This window comes from Mesoplodon bidens (assembly GCF_964165515.1).
Source record: "Mesoplodon bidens genome assembly, chromosome: X".
Lineage (NCBI taxonomy): Eukaryota > Metazoa > Chordata > Mammalia > Artiodactyla > Ziphiidae > Mesoplodon > Mesoplodon bidens.
The window spans coordinates 129,770,320-129,791,806 of NC_138163.1; the positions used below are offsets into that span (position 1 = coordinate 129,770,320).

The following is a 21,487-nucleotide window of genomic DNA, read 5'->3' on the forward strand; positions in this document are numbered from 1 at the left end:
GGGATCGGCATGAATAGCGCAGTGCGTGAACTTTACTCTTGAAAGACCACAACTTGCTCTATCAATAAGTCTGCTCATTGCAGCAGAATGACGAAAAATCTCCTTGAGACCAAATCACTACACAAAGCTCAGTGACGTAGAAGACACAGAATAAATACATGACCAAATAAAGATGTCTTCATTTACCCGCACACACAGTACAATCCAGAAGCAGTACCTCCTCCAAGAGTGATAAAGCCGGCTTCTGTGTTGGGGGTCAAGGGGGGCACACAAACGACAAGTGATTACGAGTGAGATCAATCCTGATACGTAGAATGAAAAAGTGAACACGCACATAATTCTAAACCGAATGAACACGTCCTCAAATCACATGACTACACGGCAAATGCACTGGATTTTAATGTTTAATATCTAACATTATTGCTTTAGGACATGTTTTCCCTGAACCAGGAACAGAGTGCTAATTACATAAAAATATACACGTAGAAAAGGTAGTTCTCCATTTTCCCGGGGCAAAAAACAGTAACTTCTAGAACACTCAAGTGTTTTGTTTTAATTATAAAGTCTTGGTCATCTCATTTATTAGCTCTGTGACATACATATTTAAATTAAACACTATTAGACAACCGTTACAACTTATAAAGGTAAGGTGCCATTACTGAGTAAAGAGATTCTCCCGTGAGTGGATGTGTCCCTTCTCCCACCCACTAACAAGGCAGCAATATGGTTAGTTTAACTTTATGACTACACGATCCATTGCTGCAAACACGAATTCTCGTCTCCACCCTGTGCTTATCTGTGCATGTATGTGACCTGGTTAGATCGCACGGGCAACCTCTCGAACTTCAACAGCAAGACGAGCTGGGCTTGGGCTTTCGGTGCAGACTGACTGTGTCTGTCTGAATCAAGTGATCTGACCTATCCTCGGTAGCAAGCACTCTTCGAACTGCTTCCTCAAAGGCCGCTGCGACATTCGTGGCATCTTTTGCACTTGTTTCAAAGTAAGGATAGTCGCCGTTGTCCCTGCACCAGGCTTGAGCTTCTTCTGCAGACACCTGCCGCTCGCTGATGTCAACCTTGTTACCCAAAATCACAAAAGGAAAGCTTTCGGGCTCTTTCACATCTGCATAATATATGAATTCTTTCTTCCAGTTACTCAAATTCTGGAAGCTTTGAGAATCATCAACGCTAAAAGTAAGCAGGCAACAGTCAGAACCTCTGTAAAATGGCGTCCTCAGGCTTCTGAACCGCTCTTGACCAGCCGTGTCCCAAATCTGCATGGTAACAAAATGTCCATCCACCTCCAAATCTTTATTTAAAAATTCCACACCTATTGTATGGAAGAGTTGGGCATCAAACTTATTAGTCACATATCTGTTCATTAGAGAACTCTTCCCAACTCCACCATCTCCAAGGAGAATTACTTTAAAAAGTGATGATTTTCCTGCCATTTTTAATCTCAAGATCTCTGATTTCCGAACCCTGTAAAATAAAAGGGTACCATTACATTCCTTTAGACCTGTACATGGTTCTACATGCCTCTATGAATGTCAGCGTCTAAGGGAAATAAAACACAGAGCCCCAATTCCTTTCTGAGCAGGGAATACCGGATGGCAAGAGATGTCACCTACTGAGCCCTTCACCTCGTGCCAGGCACCACCCGACCGTCACTCTCTCTGACAGCTGCTGAGGGCTCATTCTTCCCCTTCCTCGGGTCACGGCTGACTTGAGGCTAGCACTCAAGGCCAAGTCTGACGCCAAAGACTGTCCTCTCAACCGTTCCTCTTGGCTCACAATAAGCCCTGCCACCATTTGTTAGAGATGCAGTAGGAGACCGAGGTGGGCACGTTTCTGTAGCAACTGCAAACAGCCCTCTGGTGGCATGGTGACAGTGTTCACTGATGGCTTTCCTCTCAGGCCAGGGGGTTCCTAGACAGCCCCCTCTTTCTCTCTCCCAGCGCCATCACCATAGGAGCTGGTAAGCAGGAAACCAGAGACAGAACTGACTGATCTGGCTGTGAACAGACTGAAGCCAACCACCAAGTAAAGGACTCTATTCTTTTCATTAGGAACACTATTTTGAGTTGGCTAACATTAATGGCAGCACCACTCGAATTTTTGATATAATATTATAACCTAGCACATTCTACCCACAAGATTCATTTGGGCAGCTCTAACTCTTCTGAACAAATGCGAGCCTGGGCTGTTACCTGTGTGTTTCGAGGGGGAATGAAATGAACATAAAACAAAAATGTGGTACCATGCATACCCTTTAGGGGAAGCCCTGGGGCAGGACTAACTCCCTCCCCGCCACCAGTCCCCCCGGGGGGGGGGGGGGCTGGGGTGGGTACGGAGATTCAGACGCCCTTTTGTAGGCTGGTGGGAGCACTGTTCCTATTTAAGGCTTCTGTTTTAATTCTTTATTATGCAAAATTTCAAACATACACAATTTCTGAGTAATGAGAATAATATGATGACACCTCACAGACCCTAAACCTAGATTCACCGATTATCAACTTACAGCAAATCTTGTTTCCTCCATAGCATCCCATTCTCCCTTCTGCTCAATTATTTTGAATCAAATTATATCATTTAAACTGTAAATATTTCAATATTAAATGGCTTTTAAGATATTTGTAAAAGACAACCTTTAGAGTAGCGCTAACAGAATTTTCTGCAACGATGGAGATGTCCTCCATCTGGACTGTCTGACGTTATCAGCCACTACCCACAAGTGGCTAGTGGGAGCAAGGAAATGAATTTTAAATTTTATATAATTTTCACTAATTTGAATAGTCACATTTAAAGAGCCAACAGCTGTATTGGACAGCACAGCCCTAGAGCAAAATTGGTAATTAACTTTAACATGAAAGTAGATATTGTGAATCCCTCAATGGGAAGGTAATAAAGGCATGAACAATAATTGTTGTATTGGCTAGGATGAATTTGCAAAATCACTGCAGTAAACAAACATTATCTGGCAATCGCCTGGTTATATGCAAGTATGACCCAGTATAATGTAACTGAACACTTCCCATAACGTGCAAGAATTCTGCATTTCCTACTACATGCTACACTTATAAATATGTGGCAACTTGTCCCTAACTCTTATTGGCGCTTTTAAATTACTACAGAATTACTACTATAATTAATACAATTTAAATGGGCCAACGAAAGTGTGAGGCAATTAAAGTGCATACTACTTGGAGACTTTTCGACTTCAGTGGATGGCGCTGCCCAATGCCCAGGCTAAATTAATGTTAGGGAGGAAACTGAAACTATCTCAAGCCCTTTAATTTCCTGACATAGTAACAGTGCACTAAATCGGTTCCTTTGTTTAATTCTTTGGAATCTTGATTGCACGACTTCAACTTAGGAAAAAAGAGTAGCAAAACCAAAAAAGCACACCAACTATTCTGACATAAGGAAAGCATCTAATGCTCCCTCCTTAACATTCTTCAGTGCTTCTCCAGAGATTCAGTTCTAAGCCCAACTTCTAAGGCAAGACACCTGGCCCTGCTCCCCATTCTTGGCATCAGCCATTCAGAAACGCACTGTCACAGGGAAGTGAAACTCAGATCCACGGGCTCAGCCCTCACACTGGCCCTTGCCTTCGTCCCGGCACGTGCTGCTCGCTCTGCTGGCGAACCCAACCCCGCTTCATGAACTAACCGCTGGGCCCTCAGAACCGCTCAGCACAGTCATCCCCCACACTGGGAACCTCCCCCAGCAGCCCCCCATCCCAAGATTGTTCCTTTCCCACGATTTTGAAGATACATAAACACAGACGTTCCACGTTGTGTTACAAGGGTGTTAACAGATGTGCTGAATTCTAGTCTATCATTTATCTCAGGATTTTAGTAAGTCTCTAACTGCCTCACTGGACACAAAGTTTCATTGTACAGCATCAACTTGTTAGGATCTGTACATCAAATTATAAACCAGACTGTGCAATCTGACAACCTCCACCCAGATGCGTGGTTACATACATCTACCAAATTAAGTCTTAGAAATTCCTTGAGATTTGTAATTCATAACTCTATCAGGACACTTTCATAGTTCTTTTCTTTCTTCATAATAATGTTTCCTAGTTTGTGCCCTTATTCTGAGCAAACAAATTTGGGATATGCTAGACCCACACACCAGGAAATAGGGTACAATTTTTTACATTTCTCATCTATAATTTGGGGCCTCCCAGATATCCTATTTGGGGGTATGTTGGCATTTGCTCAAACAACTAATGCAGACACAAACAGCTCTCCGAGTCTAACTGTAGCATTGAATATAAACATGCATGGTGATATAGATAATTATACAAACTATCTTATTTCCCACTGACATCTAACAAAAGCTAGCTTCATGCAATCACTACATTAACATAACATAATGAGTTTATGAACATTAAAAATGTTCCCTTTTTCTTCTCTGAAAACAGTAAAATGCTTTGAAACTTCTTTAGTATAAGCTGAATGAATAAAGGTATCCTCATACGCTCTTTTCAAAACTTACCTTAAAATGTAATATGAAGGCCTTTTATACTCCAGTTTAGAAGGACTGCCCAAAGGCAATAATCTTCACCCAAGCTAAAACATGACTTTAGCAATCAGCTAAACCCTATAAAGAAATCTGAATAAGTCACATGAGCCATAATCTTACCTTAATTGTTCAGTTCAAACATCATCATCTGCAAAGAAAAAATCAGAAAGCACACCTTAGCAATGTACATTCAATCTGTTTTCATAACTTTAAGAGTAAACACCAGAATTAAAATGCAAAATGACTTCCATTAGTAGCTAGATTCTTAATTTAAAAGGAAAACTACACCTGAAAGCTGCCCATGACCTTTCTCAGCCTAAAAATAGCCCTAGAATCAAACACTACACTTTAACCATTGTTTTTTTCCAACAAGTTTTTCACCTGCCCCCATCCACCCTACCTTTCTAAGTATCCCATTTAGACAGTTGTAAAGTTTGGTTAAGATGAAATGTAAAATATAAATTATTCAAAATCTGCCCAAATTTTGAGTGGTTTAGAACAATCATAGTCCACAGAATAAAGCTAACACAAAGAAGGAAAAAAGAAGGACCACTCAAGGGAGAGGCACCCAATGTGACACAGGAAAAGTCAGGCAAAGACTAAGGCAGTGCAGAATTTCGTGAAGCTTCTTTCTGGGCAGCCAAGGCAGACAGGAAACTTTGTGAGAGAATGGAGGCCCACTGTCAGAAAGGAGAACTGGTTCACTGTGCTAAATGCCAAGAGCACAGACTCGTGGACAAGCTATTTGACATCCTGCAGCTCTGGGGACTCTGGTGACAGCAATACCTACCTCTAGGGCTGTCGGGAAGATCCACTTGGACACGGACAACAGGGAAAGCGGTTCACCACTGTGCCAGGCTCATTATAGGAGTGCAGGGAGTTTCTGTGGAATGGACACATGAAGAAGTCTTTACTGGGAGTTTTATAGAAACTAGGTAGATTTCTTTTATGGCCATTTCTTCAGTCAAATTTCAGAAGAGTCATGGGCAGAACAAACGAGAGGGCAATGCAGGCAGACATTAGGAAGCCAAAGGATCCCAGTCCTACAGACCAAATTCAGGGTGAAGGTTTCCTGTGCCGAGCAGGCAGAGCTGTGCTAAAGTACTAGCCTCTTTCGGTCTAAACCCACAGTTCCAAACCCCTGTCCCTCCCTTTTTTAAAAGCAAAGGGCATTTTTGTGGGACTTACATAAAGCGGCCTTCAACTTATAAATTCAATCGATGAAAAAAATGCTACCCTTCAGAATCTTGATATTTGGGGGTTAAGGATAAAATCACCACCACCATCACCACACTAACACTGACTGAGCCCTGCAAGCCACTGACTCTGCTTCACTGTGTTCACTCCTCACAAGCCTCTCATTATCCCTACCCTATGGATGAAGACTGACTCAGAGACATTACGGTCCTTGCTCGAGGTCACACAGCTAGTGGGGGGGGGGGTGAGATCGGAATGCGACGGACTCCAAAGCGCAGTAGTTAACCCACAGGAGCGGCAGTCTCAGCTGCCTTTGCATTTATTTCAGACGGTTCTCCTGTTACTGTCGTACGTATAATGAAAAGAAGGGGTAGCAATGGCAAGCGTCTTCCACCTGCTTTTGCTTTATTACGAGACCTGCACAAAAACAAGTTAACCTGACAGAACTACTAGTATTCAATCCACTGGCACATAGATAAAGCACATCTGAGTCTACCTGAGTTCTATTAGAGTTTCCACAGTTTGAACATGTTTTAAATGCAATTGCAATCACACATCTGCAGAACCCTGTGGCGCCTCCCAGAAGCGCATGGAGCAGGCAGGAAAGCAGTTCTGCAGGAGTCCTCAGTGTGTGCCTCCCCGGGCCAGGCACTCAGGATGCAGGCCACACCCAGGCCCTGGCACGTGGGGCTGGTAGTTGGGGGAGCTGACAATCCGGGCACAAACCCTCTTGCGTTACAACTGATGCAAGTCTTACAGATGAGAGGTACGTGCTATAGAGTACAACACCCAACCAAAACCCAAAGAACAGCTTAAACACTGCAGGGATTCTGCCCCTGCGGCTCCCTAGGTCAGACCAGGCCCCAGGTGTGAGCATCTCACGGAGCTACGGGATTCCAGCTATCAAGGGAATTACATTTTCATCCAACATGATCCTGTAACACAGAGAGCTACTTCACCTGCCGCTCAGTTAAAGAAAGAAGCTGCAGTAACTTCCAAGGCCAGAGGACCACCGGCAGTGTTCACCTGCGTCAGCACGAGACTATGCACCAGTCTCCAGCGTGGGCTGTTCTAAAGCAGTGTCTCCATGACCGTGTCAGGCGCACACTGTCCTTAGGACCAGCCTCCCCAAAGGCCGAGTCCACTGCTGGGGGATTTGGTCTGACCACCGGCAAAGCTCAGCAGCAGGAGGAGGAACCTGTGAGAAGGGGGAGGGGCCAGAACCAGGAAGCGGGACCAGTGGTGCGAAGGCCCTGCCAAGGCACCCGGCACGTCCTGGGAGAGCCCAGGGTGGGCCGAGCACCTGGAGCCGCGGAGAGCGGAGCGAGCTGTGACGACGGGACTGGAGGGGGAGGGCCTCAGCAGCCATGGAAGGATTTCTGCTGACACCCTCGGAGTGAGCGGAGCCCTGAAATGGCTTCCGCAGCCAGCAACCTGAACAGATGCGGAGTCCAGAAAGGTAGCTGGCTGCGATAAAGAGCAGACTGGCGAGGGAGGGAGGGAGGCCTTGGGTAGAGCTGCAATGGATCCCTTACGATGCCTCTCAACTGTCAATACCAATAGTATCAGCGAGCTCTGGGGTTGAGAACTGCAGTGGTTGGGCCTCATACTTGAGACTGCAGTATGATATTCACTACAAACCCTTCCTCCTGCTCTCTGGCGGGCGGTGAACTCCTGCTCACCCTTGGAGATGCAGCTAGACCTCATCTCCCCGTGAAGCCCTTCCCCTGCACTCCTAGCACACCCTGCACGTACCTCTATGTGCAGAGACAATACTGAAATCAGCATGCCTATCATGGTGATTTCATTTTTTTAAATAGTTATTTGGATGCGTGCGGTCTTGGTTGCAGCACGTGGGCTCCTTAGTTGCGGCACACGGGCTCCTTAGTTGTGGCATGTGAATTCTTAGTTGCAGCATGCATGTGGGATCTAGTTCCCTGACCAGGGATCGAACCTGGGCCCCCTGCATTGGGAGCACAGAGTCCTATCCACTGCGCTACCAGGGAAGTCCCATGGCAATTTCATTTTTATAATGAAACAAGCTCTCTAAAAAGATTCAGTTAATGGAAATGTATTATACCATGACAAAAATGCCCAGACTTTTCCCTGAGTTGTCAGTTTTCTAGACTCTACCAAAAAATACATCCCCATACCATTCTAAAACCATATTGAAAGAAAGGAAGGGAGGGAAGGAAAGGAAGGCAGGCAGGAAGGAAGGACTTTCCCAGTGGGGCAAATGGAAATGACCTAAATGCATAATTGGGGATCCTCTGCCGCCCCTGAGGAGACATGGAGACACGGGTCTGTAGAAATACACTGTTAAGTGATAAACTTGAAGAATGTGCACACCGTGATGACACCATGTAAAAGCTCACAGGTTAACATGTAAGTGTGCAAGAAAACCTCGAATAATCAATACCGAGTTCAGTCTTCAAAGTCCTGATTTGGTTGCAAATTCATACTCCTTTTTTAAATGTCAAGTACGTATTTTTTAAAGCAACCACAATAATTTATTTTGCTCTTGAATCTGCAATTGGGGCAGGGGTTAGCAGACTCAAAAGTATTTTTTAAAGCTTCATTTTCACTTAAAGCCTAGCTTGACTGAATGCTGTAATTCAAATGAAATAGAAATGATTTTCTTCTAAAGTTTCATCAAATACTGCTATCCACCAGACCTTAAGGACAATGGCTTCTTAAATTTTTCTGTAACTCAGATTATATTAAAAATAACTCAATATGAAGCCCAAAACACAAGCAACAGAGGAAAAAAATAGGTAAACTGAACTTCATCAAAATTTAAAACTTTTGTGCTTCAAAGGACACTGTCAAGAAAGTAAAAAGACAACCCACAGGATGGAAGAAAATATTTGCAAATCATATATATGATAAAGGACCTGTATCCAGAACTCTTAAAATTAATCAATAATAATTTTTTAAAAAACAACTTAAAAATGGGCAAAAATGGTCAACATCATTGGCCAGGTAGTGAAATGCAAATGAAAACTATGAGACACCACTTCACACCCACTAGGATGACTAAAATCAAAAAGGCAGACAATAACAAGTGTTGCTGAGGATGTGGGAAAACTAGAAGTCTCATACACTGCTGGTAGGAAGGTAAAATGGTGCAACAATAATGGAAAACAATCTGCGGTTCCCCAAAAAGGTGTAAACACAGAGTTACCATATGACCCAGCAATTCCTCTCCTAGGCATATACTTAAGAGAAATGAAAACACATCCACACAAAAACTTCTACATGAATATTCGAAGTAGCAGTATTTACAATAGCCAAAAAATGGAAGCAACCCAATGTCCATCAACTGATGAATAGATAATAAAATGTAGCCTATCCATACAATGGAAGATTAATCAGCCAAAGAAAGGAATGAAGTACTGATGCACGCAACAACGTGGATGAACCTCAGAAACATTATAAGTTAAAGAAGCCACACACAAAAGGCCATATATATATTATCCCATTTATATGAAATGTTCAGAATAGGCAAATCCATAGAGACAGAAAGTAGATTGGTGGTTCCAGGGAATCGGGAGTAACTGCTAATGGGTATGGGGTTTCTTTCTTTTTTTGGGGGGGGGTATGACAGAAATACTCTGGAATTAGATAGTGGTGACGGTTGCACAATTTAGTGTATATACTAAAAACAACTGAATTGTATACATTAAAAAGGTGAATTTTACGGTATGGGAATTATATCAGCCTTAGAATTAGCAATAAGACCCTAACATTAGATTCACACGTGCCACAGATGATCTCCTTGTCCCTTCAGCAGTATCCTTTTCAATAAGCCAGTTACACACACTATTATTAGGATTACAATACCATGTGGTGGCCCCAATGCATGTCATACATGGTGCACACTAATCTGAACAGGAAGTTGGTTAAGTAGGTTACTGGCAGGAAAGAAAATAAACCATGCTTTCAGCAAATACCTCAAAACTAAAGATAAAAAGAGTGCATTGTATGCCAACCCTCTCCTTTTCATAACACTATTTTTCCAGCTTTTCTATTGTGTACTTTTATCTTGCACTATCAATTGTTTATGGATAGTGTATCAGTAGTAGCCTTCTCCACCCCCATGCTGGCTTCCAAAGCCAATTACTATATTACGGTAAACCAAGGGGGAGTCAGATCCAAGCACAGAGAATATACATCTCAAGTAGAAATGTTTGTATGGATTAAAGGTAGACACTATTTATTGGTCATTGATCTAACTGCCTCCATTCTTACAGATAACGAAACCCACTTATTTCTTTATAACTTTTATTATATAGGATTTGGGGCATGGCATTCCAAGAGCTATCCAACCTCATATACCTGCCTGTCCCAATTATATCCCTACAAGTCACCATCCCCAAACTTATCACAGGCGTTTACTGTCCAGCCTTTGCTCAGGCCCTTATCTTGGACTAGCAGGCCCCCCCCCCCACATCGACAGCTATGAAAATCCTAGTCATCCAAAGGCCCACTTTTGCCACCCACACACGCCGCCCCCTGAAACCAAATCTTTCTCATTCTCATAATCATTCCACCTCTATTACAGCTCTCCTTCAGTTATGCTTTAACCATCCGTCAGTTGTGTACGTGTCTGTTTCTTAATTACAGCGTCAGCTCCCTGGGAGGGACACACAACACCTAATGCCATCCATTCATTTGTCCTTTTTTGGTTCTGCAACATCTAGTACAAAGCTTTCCATTCGATGAGGTACCAAATGAATGCTAAACTGAGAACAAAGAGCGAACTACTTCCTCCTTCACTCGTTATTCTATTCTTATTTTTCTATTTGTACTTACCGTACTTACAGTTCTTTGTTTCTCTATTCAATTAGTTCCTTCCCCCATTCTATTTTTGAGGTCTATTAAAATGTGGGGGGGGAAAATGTGTGGGAGAGGACAAAAAAATTGATTCTTACTTGAAAGTCACATGAGGAAACCTCTTATTTTAAAATAAGTACTGAATGCAACAGGAAACGCTGAAAAACGACATTCCTCTAACAAGCTACCAAAGGGAGAGTATGCTGGGTTTATAAACTGCTTCCTCAAAATTTCAGATTTTCAAATCTGAAACCCCGTGACTAACTCTCACTTCCAAAAACTTAAACTGAATTTACCACTCCTGGTTTAAATTTAGGAACAATTTTTTTTTTCCCAAAATCACACATTCCTTTTGCACTCACTCTGAATGCCCTAGTGAGAGGCATGCCACTTCATTTCATAGCTTGAGAAACCGAGGCATGAAGAAACTAACCAAGGCAACAAAAGCATGGATAATCCCTACATTATTTCTATTTTCGCCTGAGGTGTATTTGTTTCCTTATATCTTAATACAGGTGTCTCGCTTAACAGCCTATTAGCTCCACTCTTTATTTGCAGTCTTCCTGGTCGTCTTTGCTGAAACACATGAACGAGAGGCAAGTCAAGGAAGTCATTAAGTGTAATAATGGGCGTGATCTCTTACAGCAAGAAGTCAAGCAAAACAAAAAGAAGAATTAAGCAAAATTCCACAAGAACAGACCAAACTGGAGGTACAACTTGCCAGATGAAATAAATTATCTAGGTGACCACTGAGCATTACCTCAGAGACAGCTAGACAAGGAAAACGCTGTGTAAATCAAACCACGCTACCACGATATCAGAGCAGCTCACTCTACTTAAAGAACTCGTTTCAGTAAGTACTCTTTTATGAAGATGAGCTAATTAAACTTTAAAGAAATATATACTTTCAATTTTGCTTAGAACAAGGCACCTTTGTAGTTAGGTATACTAACCATTAACAGTGGTGGAGAGAGTGGGAAGGGAGAAGAGAGGAGACAAAAACAGATTTGGTTAAGGAATTCAATTTTCTTAAATCATCCTGAAAGTACAGAGCAGCGTGATCCAACAGAACTTCCTGTGATGACGGAAATGTTCTTACGCCCAATACAGTCGTCACTAACCACATGTGGCTCTTGAGCACCTGAAATGTGGCTGGTCCAGCTGAAGAAGTGAATTGTTAATTTTATTTCATTTCAATTCGTTTAAACTTAAATAGCTACCTGAGTATTGTATTAAACAGTACAGGTATCAAGTGTGCTTAATTGGGAATCCATGAAGGAGCTGCAGGGGGAAAATGCACCTCCTAGAATCACATGTGAAATAAGGATGAGGGGTATGGATGGAAGCATGTACTTGAGCCTTTCTCTGGAAAGACTATAAAAAGGTTTCATCACATTCTTAAAGGAATGTGGACCTCAAGAAATCATCAATACATGTCTGCAATATTTGTATATTTCGTGTGATCGATCTGTGTAGTTCATAACACCCTCAAGACTTTCATCTTTACGTGGCGTTACTATTTCCCTCACCCATAAGACTTTCCTAATATTACACTTTGACCATGAACTGTGACAGTTCAATGAAAAGACTTATTCACGGGAAACTGCTAATCCTATAAGTGAGGATCACATTTTGTCCTTTGTTTTACTTAATGAAGTCCTTAAAAGGAACAAGCATAAATCTACCTATAATAAGATACCTGAAAAAGGCACTTGAGATGCTTGACAGAAAAGAGTGTGGATAGTTAAAGGCTGCACTTTGGGGGACAGAATTAAAATGCAAAGAAATGGATAAAGGTCACAAAATAGGAAAACTATACTGGGAAGTACAGCTAGGTACTTCAGGAAGAAGACTGCATTATGAAAGAAATGAATTTTTTTTTTTGCCATGCCGTGCAGCATGTGGGATCTTAGTTCCCTGATCAGGGATCGAACCCTCGCCCCCTACATTGGAAGCGCGGAGTCTTAACCACTGGACTGCCAGGGAAGTCCTGAAAGAAATGAATTTTAATATGCATGTTAGAAAAATACATTAAAGCAGCAAAACACAAACTAAATGCGATTCCTAAATGATCTGCTGTAACTTAAGGGAACCTTGGTTCTGACTTGTCTCTTCTAGTTAGATAAGAAAACTGGTATCTTTAATTTGGAGCAGAAAAGGTTAAGAGCTGGAGAACTTCCACATAAGCTCAGGGAAGAGTCAGTATAGCAACACTGCCCACGAGGGCCACAGCAGGTAGAACTCTTTGGCTGTGAGAGAAATTAAATAAGAGGAGTGGAATTTCCTAAGGTCTATTTCAAGAGAACAGCTATATGTCTGGTATACAGGACTCAACTAGATTAGAGGCTCCCATTCTGCAAGGAAGTTGTCACCAAGTCAAAAGGAGAAGAAATTTAAGAGAGCACAGCAGGCAGCTTTTGTATATTTCGTGTGATCAATTAAAGAAATATATAGTTCACTTCATCTGAAGTGAAGAAAGTTCACTTCATCCCACTTCTCCATCACTGATGCTCCAGTTTGTCCCCACCAAGGTACTGAAGCTGACTGCGCTTACGAAAAGCTTTCCAAGCCCCAACTTACTCTGCCATCACTACCTGTTTCGGCTCTGTGCCTGATCAACCCTCCACCCTCTCACTAAACGCAGGTTCTCAACCACTCTATCCCCCTGAATGTCAGCAAAAGTCACCAGAGACCTCCTAAGGGCCAGTCCATTGGCTTCTCCTCGGTCCTCATCTAAACGCCCTAAGGCACATGCAGCCCTAAATAAAGAAAAAAGTGCCTCTCTTAGGACTTGCCTCTACACTTCTAGAGACACACCCTCATGGTTGACCAATGTTCTCACCAGAGGTCCACCTAGTAGGCAGTGAATTCTGAGATGTAGAGATTTATCTGAATGTACATGATATAAAATCTCAGAAGGGTACACAAGGCTCTTTTTTTTTTTTTTAAAAAAAAACAAATAAGGTAATGGAGGCCCAACTGGGAAAGGGTCTTGTAAGTATCACACCCATAGCTGGAGGCCTCAGTGGGACCTTCAAGTCTTAGCCAGGACTCAGCCACCATTACTGCCTCTATTAGGTCTAAACAGCCTGGCAATGACCTTGAAAATGTTTCCTACTTCATCGTTCATAAAACTACTCTGATAATAGTTTCTGCTTTCTCTTCCCCTCACCCCGTTGGCTTTCTGCAACCTAGATGGCTCCCTTTTCTAAAGGGCTCTTAAGGAGATGTATCGCAAGGTTGATACAAACCATATCTTCCTGGGATATAAAACCCAGTGATTCCTAAACTAAAGCCCACCTCCACGCTCCCACCCCTTGGGCACCAGATAAGAATTCCAACCCCCTTTATAATATATTCATCTGGTACCCTGATGGCGGTTCAAATTCAACGTATCTAACACCAAGCTAACTATTTTCCCCATTTTCAAAATCTCTTTCTTCTTCTGTCTTACCCACTTCATTCACCCACACAAGAAACATGTCCACTTCCCTCCCTACCTACTGCCATTCTCTCGTTTGCTCAAATAACAAATGCTATGACCACAGTAACATCAGCCACCACTGTTCACTGAATGTCTACTAGGTACCTGGCAGAGAGCACCTTGAAGTCACCTGCAAGTTGGACACTACCACCCATGTTTTATAGATCAATAAACCAAGTTCATAAAGATTAAATAACTTCCCCCTGGTCTAATTAAACAGGGCAGGTCAAACATGTGTGACCTTGCCTTCACTCCCATCAAAAGACAGGAAAGGTCTAAAAAATGTACAAACCCGAAAAGGACAATAAGAGAGAACAACTGTAGATGAGAGACAACAACAAAACCGAGAAGATGGAAAGCAAATGGTCCAGCAGTGACAAACTGAAGAGACAGAAATCCTAACTTGGGGAGAAGCAGCTGACAATGAGAAACCAGCCCGAGAGCACACAGACTCCAGAGGGCACGAGGCACTTCTCAACGAGGCACTTCTCAACACTGACTGAGACAGGCTGGCCGGGCGGAAAGCACAAGGGTAGACCCCATGACACCTCCTCTGCACCCAGGGGCCCCTTTCCCCACCAGCAGACCCACTTCCTAATAAACTGTGTGCAGCAGAAGTTGGGGATGGAACACTCTGGACGATGAGGGAGGGGAGATCAAGCGACAGTGCACACAGGAAACCAGGCAGGGCAGGGTATGTGACATTTTGGAGGGCACCACAGAGGTCCTGGCCGTCCACGGGATGCCACACAACTGGCGCTCAAGGGAGTTCAGTCCCCACGTTAGCTCACACTCCATTCCTTTCGATGACACCATATCTTTGCGAGGCGGGGTTTCCCAGGGCTAGTGTGATAAAATTCAGGTACTGTGCAAATATTAATGTGGAACAGGATACGAGGGTAGGAGCTGTTTGCTCCCAAAGAGCATTGCTGAAATTTTATCTAAGAGTACTGGAACTCATTCTAGAAAATGCTCTGCACTCACCAACATGTGGCCTTCAAGCAGCTCTTCTGTTCTGACTTCCAACTAAACCACATTGTATGTTCAGGTGTGTTCACCTAATCACTGCTCTGGTTACACATGCAAGTGTGAAACTGCACAGACTGGGGAGGTCGCCTAGCCACACACCACACCCCAGGGAGTTCCAGCATTTGCAAACCTGTTAAATCATTTAAACACTCCCTATCTGTTAAAGTTCTACAGAGCACATTCCAGAAACAGGAATCTGTAAGGCGTCTTTCAGGCTTCTCTAACACTGATAACACAACCACTCTCCTGAGAACAAACCTTCTGAAAAGGACCTTGGCCTCTGTACCCCAAAACCTCATCCAGTTCACAAGAGCCTGGAATGAAAACAGTTCACGCTGACCCAGCAGCTCAGTTCACTGGCCACACTGCTCTGCTGTCCTTCACACTTGGATAATGAATGTGGCCATGGGATGAATGGAGAAAGTTGTTCCATACTGTTTCTCCATCCCCTTCAAACAACAGCAGACATTTGTAAGGCATCGGGCCTCGGACACAAGTGGAGCCTGTGTTCAGACTCCCTGTGATGAAATGAGCCGGGTTCAGTGAAGCCAGCGTGAAGCCTCCATGGCCTGCTTCGCTTCTTTCTATATTTCTTCCAAAACGCACGGCCGGCTCTCCCGAGCCCATGCTGATCTAGCTATGACTTCGCCTACATTCACTTAGATCTCATCTTCTCTGTGTTCATGATAAGCAACAGCACCCTAAACCCTGTACCGGCCACGGTCAAAAACTAACAGAAAGTAATGGAAGAACCCAGAACGTGGAAACACGGAGAGCTCAGCTTCACTACACGTACAATACCAAGATTCACGCTGGGAAATGGAGAGTTCTCTGAGTTCTCTCCCGAGCGGGCACGCCCAGGCTTTCTGGCAAGCTCTGGCCTCACCTCCCCAACCCAGGGTAGCTGGCCCCCCTCCACCTACACCCCTGGGTCCCCCCCTCCTTCCCTCAGGTACCCTGACCTTTCATCTGCATCACAGCTTTCCAAACTCGCTGAGGCGTTTTGTGAGTTCACCCCCTCAAAAAAAAAAAAAAAAAAAAACCTTAATAAACGTTCTGCTGATGACCTACTTAGTCACAGGCCCTGTTTTCTTGTCCTTGGTTTTGACTAACAAATTTATTACCCAGCTACCTTTCAAGTGAGACATGTTTCCCAAACACACACACACACACACACACACACACACACACAGACACTCACTCACACTCTCTCTCTCTCTCTCTCCCTCCCCCCCCCCACTTGGCTTATTTCCTCCTGCTGCTTGACCAGCAAATTGCCTGAGGCAGAACTACAGGCACACCTCGTTTTATTGCACTTCACAGATACTGTGGGCTTTTACAAATTGAAGGTCTGTGGTAAACCCTGCATGGAGCAAGTTTATCGGCACCATTTTCCAACAACATTTGCTCACTTGTCTCTGTGTCACATTTTCATAATTCTTGCAATATTTTAAACTTCTCCATTATTATTGTTTTGCTATGCTGATCTGTGATCACTGATGTCAGTGCTGCAAAAAGATTACAACGCACTGAAGACGCAGCTGATGGTTAACGCCTGTTAGCAATAAAGTATTTTTAAATTAAGGTACAAGCATTGTTTTTCTTAGGCATAACGCTACTGCACACTTAATAGACAGGTACAGTATAAATGTAACTTTCATAAGCACTGGGAAACCAAAAAATTTGTGTGACTCGCTTTATTGCGATGGTCTGGAACCAAATCCAAAATATCTCCGAGGTATGCCTGTACTTGGAAGCCAATTATGTGACGTCTTTACTTGGTGTCATGTATTCTCATACACATACATTATAAAGTAAAAGCATCTCATTTTATGAAGAAAGAAATGTGGTGACCTAACCTGGCCAGAGTAGCAAGCCAACTGCAGATCCAGCAAGACTCCTCCGAGGCCAGTGGATGTTCTTCCTGCACCAATTCCTCTGATCCTTCCCAGAATAAAACCCCTCCAGGAGTAACAGAGCACACATCCCTTTGTTAGACGCCACGCGATTGCAATCATTTTTAGGTGTATAATTTAGCATCCCCTCTACCCCACAGCAGACAAAAACTGATAAGAGGCAGAGAAATCTATCCATTAGCAATGAACAACACACTGTCCATCAGCACGAGTCAAAAAGCAAAGCTCCTCACAAAAGATGCCGTGCTGACCGCATGAATAACAGAGTAACACTCTCACAGTGATTCCTAAACAGAGCCAACCCTTTTTTCTGGCCATGCTGCACGGCTTGCGGGATCTCAGTTCCCCAACCAGTGACTGAACCCGGGCCACAGCAGTGAAAGCCCAGAATCCTAACCACTAGGCCACCAGGGAACTCCCAGAACCAACCCTTTTGGACTCCTCTCACTCACTCCCAAAGTTCACCTAGGAGTTATATCTGCCACCAGAATGAAGCACTACATGGACTGAAGGGCCTAGATTTAGGCATGGTGAAAACAGGCTGGAGAATGCCAGAGGAAGAATACAAAATCCAATTAAAAAAATTTCATCGCTTATTTGTTCTTTTTTTAAAAAATAAATTAATTTTTATTTTTGGCTGTGTTGGGTCTTCGGTGCTGTGTGCGGGCTTTCTCTAGTTGCAGCGAGCGGGGCCTACTCTTTGTTGAGGTGCGGGGGGCCCTCATTGCATTGGCTTCTCTTGTTATGGAGCACGGGCTCCAGGTGCACGGGCTTCAGTAGTTGTGGCACGCGGGCTCAGTAGTTGTGGCGTACGGGATTCATTGCTCCGCGGCATGTGGGATCTTCCTGGACCAGGGCTCAAACCCATGTCCCCTGCACTGGCAGGCAGATTCTTAACCACTGCGCCACCAGGGAAGTCCCAGCTGTTTTGTTTAAAGACACCTGGCCCATGACCTTGGCTGGGCAATAAATTTTGTTCTAGGACAAAGTCAGAACGTGATCTCATGACTGTGATTAGACTGTAAGCTTCAGGGAGGTGGGGACTCCCCACTGCCCTTCATATCACCAGCACCTTTATGTCAGCAACCGACGGGCTACTCAGAAAATGTAAAATGTTTGTTGACAAGTGGAATAATACAGAAACCAAATTCCCTATGTCTACTTCAAGGGCTCTGAGTGACTCTCAAGTTCTGACACTTTTGCCTTCGGGAAAAAAAGGGGGGGAGGGATTTCCCTGGTGGTCCAGTGGCTAAGACTCCACACTCCCAGTGCAGGGGGCCCACGTTCGATTCCTGGTCAGGGAACTAGATCCCAAGTGCTGCAACTAAGACCCAGCACAGTCAAATAAATAAATATTAAAAAAAAAGGGTGGGGGGAGATTCAGCTATCAGAAATTTTTTGGTCAGTCTTTCAAATGAATATGTCCCTTAATCAAGGGAAATCTCTTCAAGTTCTCAAATCCTCCCCACCCCCTGCTCTTTCTTAAAATGAGGAGGAGGTACCCTAAATAGGAACCAACATCACATTTGAAGAACTACAGAAGCGCTGACTGTGAGCTCTGGAGTTACACAGACTGAGGTCAAGCAGGGCTTCTCAACCTGGGTGCGAGTGACATTCTGGGCCAGACAAGTGTTTGTCGTGGGGAACGGTCCCGTGTATTGTAGGCTGTTGAGCAGCATCCCTGGTCTCCACCCAATAGGTGACTGCAGCACACCGTCTCAGGTGTGAACCAAAAATGCCTGCAGACACTGTCAAATACCCCCCGCCCCCCACTGAGAACTACCACTCTAAACTCACACAGCCCTGCTCTGAATCCCGGCTCTGCCCCCTCACCACCCACCACCCGTGACCATGGGAAACAGACCTACCCCTCCTACGCCCCAGCAAATTCTTCATCTTTAAAATGGAGCTAATACCACAGAAATGCTGTGAGAAGTAAATGAGATGATGTACTTACAGGATTTACATGCACAGAACACCCAGTGCTGGAGTGGCCGCCCAAGAAATGGTAAGAAATGAGGGTAGGCTAAAAGTCCGTCTCTAGAACCAAAGGAACTTATCTGCAGGCCTCCAGCGTACCACAGTCTAGATGGAAGACTGGCTGAGGAAGAAAGAAATGAAAATAGGAGAGGCTGGACAAGAGGGAAGGGCACTGAAGTATATTTCCTTAGTCTCCAAGAACCCGGCTTGGAGTCAAGGCCAACAATGTTCTACTTAGTTTTCCTCCATCTATTCTAACCTCGCAAATGATAAACCAAAAATATCCCCAACTCACAAAACTCTCCAAAGTAAATAAGTCAGCAAGCCAGAAACTTTTTAGTACACACAAGAGGAATTTACAATGTCCACACAAAAATACTGAAAGCCCCAGACGGCCACAGCAGATGCAGAGAGTAGGAGACAAAGCAGCGAAGATAACTTCAACCTAAGCTTCTAAAAAAGAAACAAAGAACAGTCTTCTTAAAAGTCCCTGGCTGAAGAATACCGAGCTGCCTTCATCTCTTCAGCTGTTCCACTCAACGGTTTTTGAGATTACGGGCTATTTACGGATTTTCCAATACAATGATGCCAGAGAAAGACAAACTCGGAAGAAAATTTTTTTAATTGATTTTTTTAAAAGGAACCAAAATCTATTGATTTTTATCAGGCCTCCGAAATCCTACAAAAAGAGCGTGGTCACGTGACAATTTGGAAACTAGCAGAAAAGTCATTCCTCAAGAGAACCCCGGTCACGGGACGTGTCATCATTTGAAAAAAAAAAAACCACCACCCAGAAACCAACTGATACCTCCACAACTATTTGGTCAGCACTTAAAATTTTCATCTTGCCTCCCTACATACTAAGTTGGAAGAAAGAGAGGAACACGATTCCGAAACCCTAGCGAGAGTCTGAATCCGATAACACCCCACACGTCCCAACTGGTCTTCCGAGTGGCCCCAACACCTTAGCAAATATCCACCTGGGAAGCAGGTCAGAGGTCGCCAATATCAAATCGTGCGCGCCTCCGCTTTCTCTCCATGAGTCATGCGGGAGTGCGCTGGGCTGGCGTGCCAGGGTGGGTTTCTCCGTGTGACCCTGTGTGTCTCCCCGGGGGTTGGTGTGGATGTGTCCCTCTCCCTGGGTGTTTGGGTATGTGTCACCAGGTGTCGATGGATCTCCTTCCCCGTGTGTCTGTCTCCAGGACGTCTGGGCGTCTCTGTCTTCGGGCGTGTGTCTCTCTCCCCGGGTGCGCGACCCCATCTTTCCACCTGCGTCAGTCAGTAGGAGGCAGGGGGCAACAGGCCGCCCCGCCACCCCGGGGGCGGGAGAGTGACCCGCACGGGCCACGCGCGCCTCCCGCCCCACCTGCCCGAGGCCCAGGCCGCACACGCGGCCCGCGGGCTCCTCTCAGACCCTGACGCCCGCGCAGCCCGCCTAGGCCCCCGCCCGGCCCCGAGGGGAGTCGGCGCCCCGCTCACCTCGCGGCCACACGGAGGAAGCCCGGGAGCTCCGGGCCGGCCCGTCCGGGTGCAGTGAGGAAAGAGAGAGAGGGTCGAGGACCCGGCAGGCAGCAGACGTCCGCGGCGCCGCCCGGGTCCGGTTACAGCTGCTCCCGTCTAGCACCGAGGGAACAACATGGCGACGGGGCGGGGCCGGGGAAAAAAGGGCGGGGCCTGGCCGGCGGGAACCCTGGGAAGGCGGGGCGGGGCCTGGCCGGCGGGAACCCTGGGAAGGCGGGGCGGGGCCTGGTCGGGGGGCCCGGGTGCGGCGGGGCCTCGAGGTCTCCTTCGCCCAGCCCTCACCCACTCCGTGCCTGTCAGTTCTAAATCCCGGGTTCTCTTCCGGTCGGCTATTCCTCTGGTCCTACGCCTACGTTTCCGCGAGAGAGAGCACGAAATAATAGTTATCTTTAAAGGGTGACGTAAAGTGTAAATAAACAGATCGCATAAGCACAATCACAGGATGCTGTGATTACGTTGAGAAATGAATATGCAAATAGACAAACGAGTAGATGAAAAATGAGAACAGCTGTGATACTGTGAAATAACAGGATTTTTGATTAAATTTTTAAAATTTCCTTGCTCTTGTTAAAAATTTTACTGCCTCTGTCCTCTCTAAATAAAAAGCAGTAGTGGGAAAAGGGGGTACTGAGGAAACTCTTCTTAATTCCTCACTTTAAACATGGAGTTGATCGCACGGGTCTTCCAATACAGGCTCCTGGAGACTAAAGAGGGATTTTTAGTCCCTCTAAATATATTTTGTAGAGCAGATTTAGTTTGTTTCTTTTCCAAGAGAAGGATCTCACTTTTATTATTTCCTGGGCCCACAATCATTAACCTCTGGCTCTTTAGGGAGTCATTTTCAGGTAATGAATCTAATTTAAGACTTTTCATTCAGTACTAGAACGGTTCTATTTGAGAGTTTGTCACAAGTATCAATATAAAAGACAATTTTGGAATACTTGTGAAAGTGGGACATGTAATAAAGACTGAGTTCTAGTTTGAGCTT

At 44.7% G+C, this 21,487-nt stretch overlaps 1 protein-coding gene across 3 annotated transcripts; it reads right to left on the minus strand.

Moving 5' to 3' along the window:
* Positions 1-375: 375 nt before the first annotated feature.
* RAB9A (RAB9A, member RAS oncogene family) lies at positions 376-20,638 on the minus strand. Of its 3 annotated transcripts, XM_081222956.1 has the most exons (5): positions 20,458-20,638; positions 18,956-19,099; positions 5,327-5,419; positions 4,657-4,684; positions 376-1,482 (listed from the first exon to the last, which is right to left on the minus strand). In XM_081222956.1, the coding sequence occupies exon 5, from the start codon at positions 1,449-1,451 to the stop codon at positions 846-848; it is 606 nt and encodes a 201-aa protein (XP_081079082.1). In that variant the 5' UTR covers positions 1,452-1,482; positions 4,657-4,684; positions 5,327-5,419; positions 18,956-19,099; positions 20,458-20,638; the 3' UTR covers positions 376-845. The 3 variants fall into 3 exon arrangements, with proteins under 3 accessions (XP_081079082.1, XP_081079081.1, XP_081079083.1); XM_081222955.1 differs by lacking the exon at positions 18,956-19,099; XM_081222957.1 differs by lacking the exons at positions 18,956-19,099; positions 20,458-20,638 and adding an exon at positions 16,045-16,065.
* Positions 20,639-21,487: the final 849 nt, after the last annotated feature.

Bases quoted from the DNA above. Each gene is read 5' to 3' on its own strand.
- RAB9A (XM_081222955.1), bottom strand. From the start codon at position 1,451: ATGGCAGGAAAATCATCACTTTTTAAAGTAATTCTCCTTGGAGATGGT.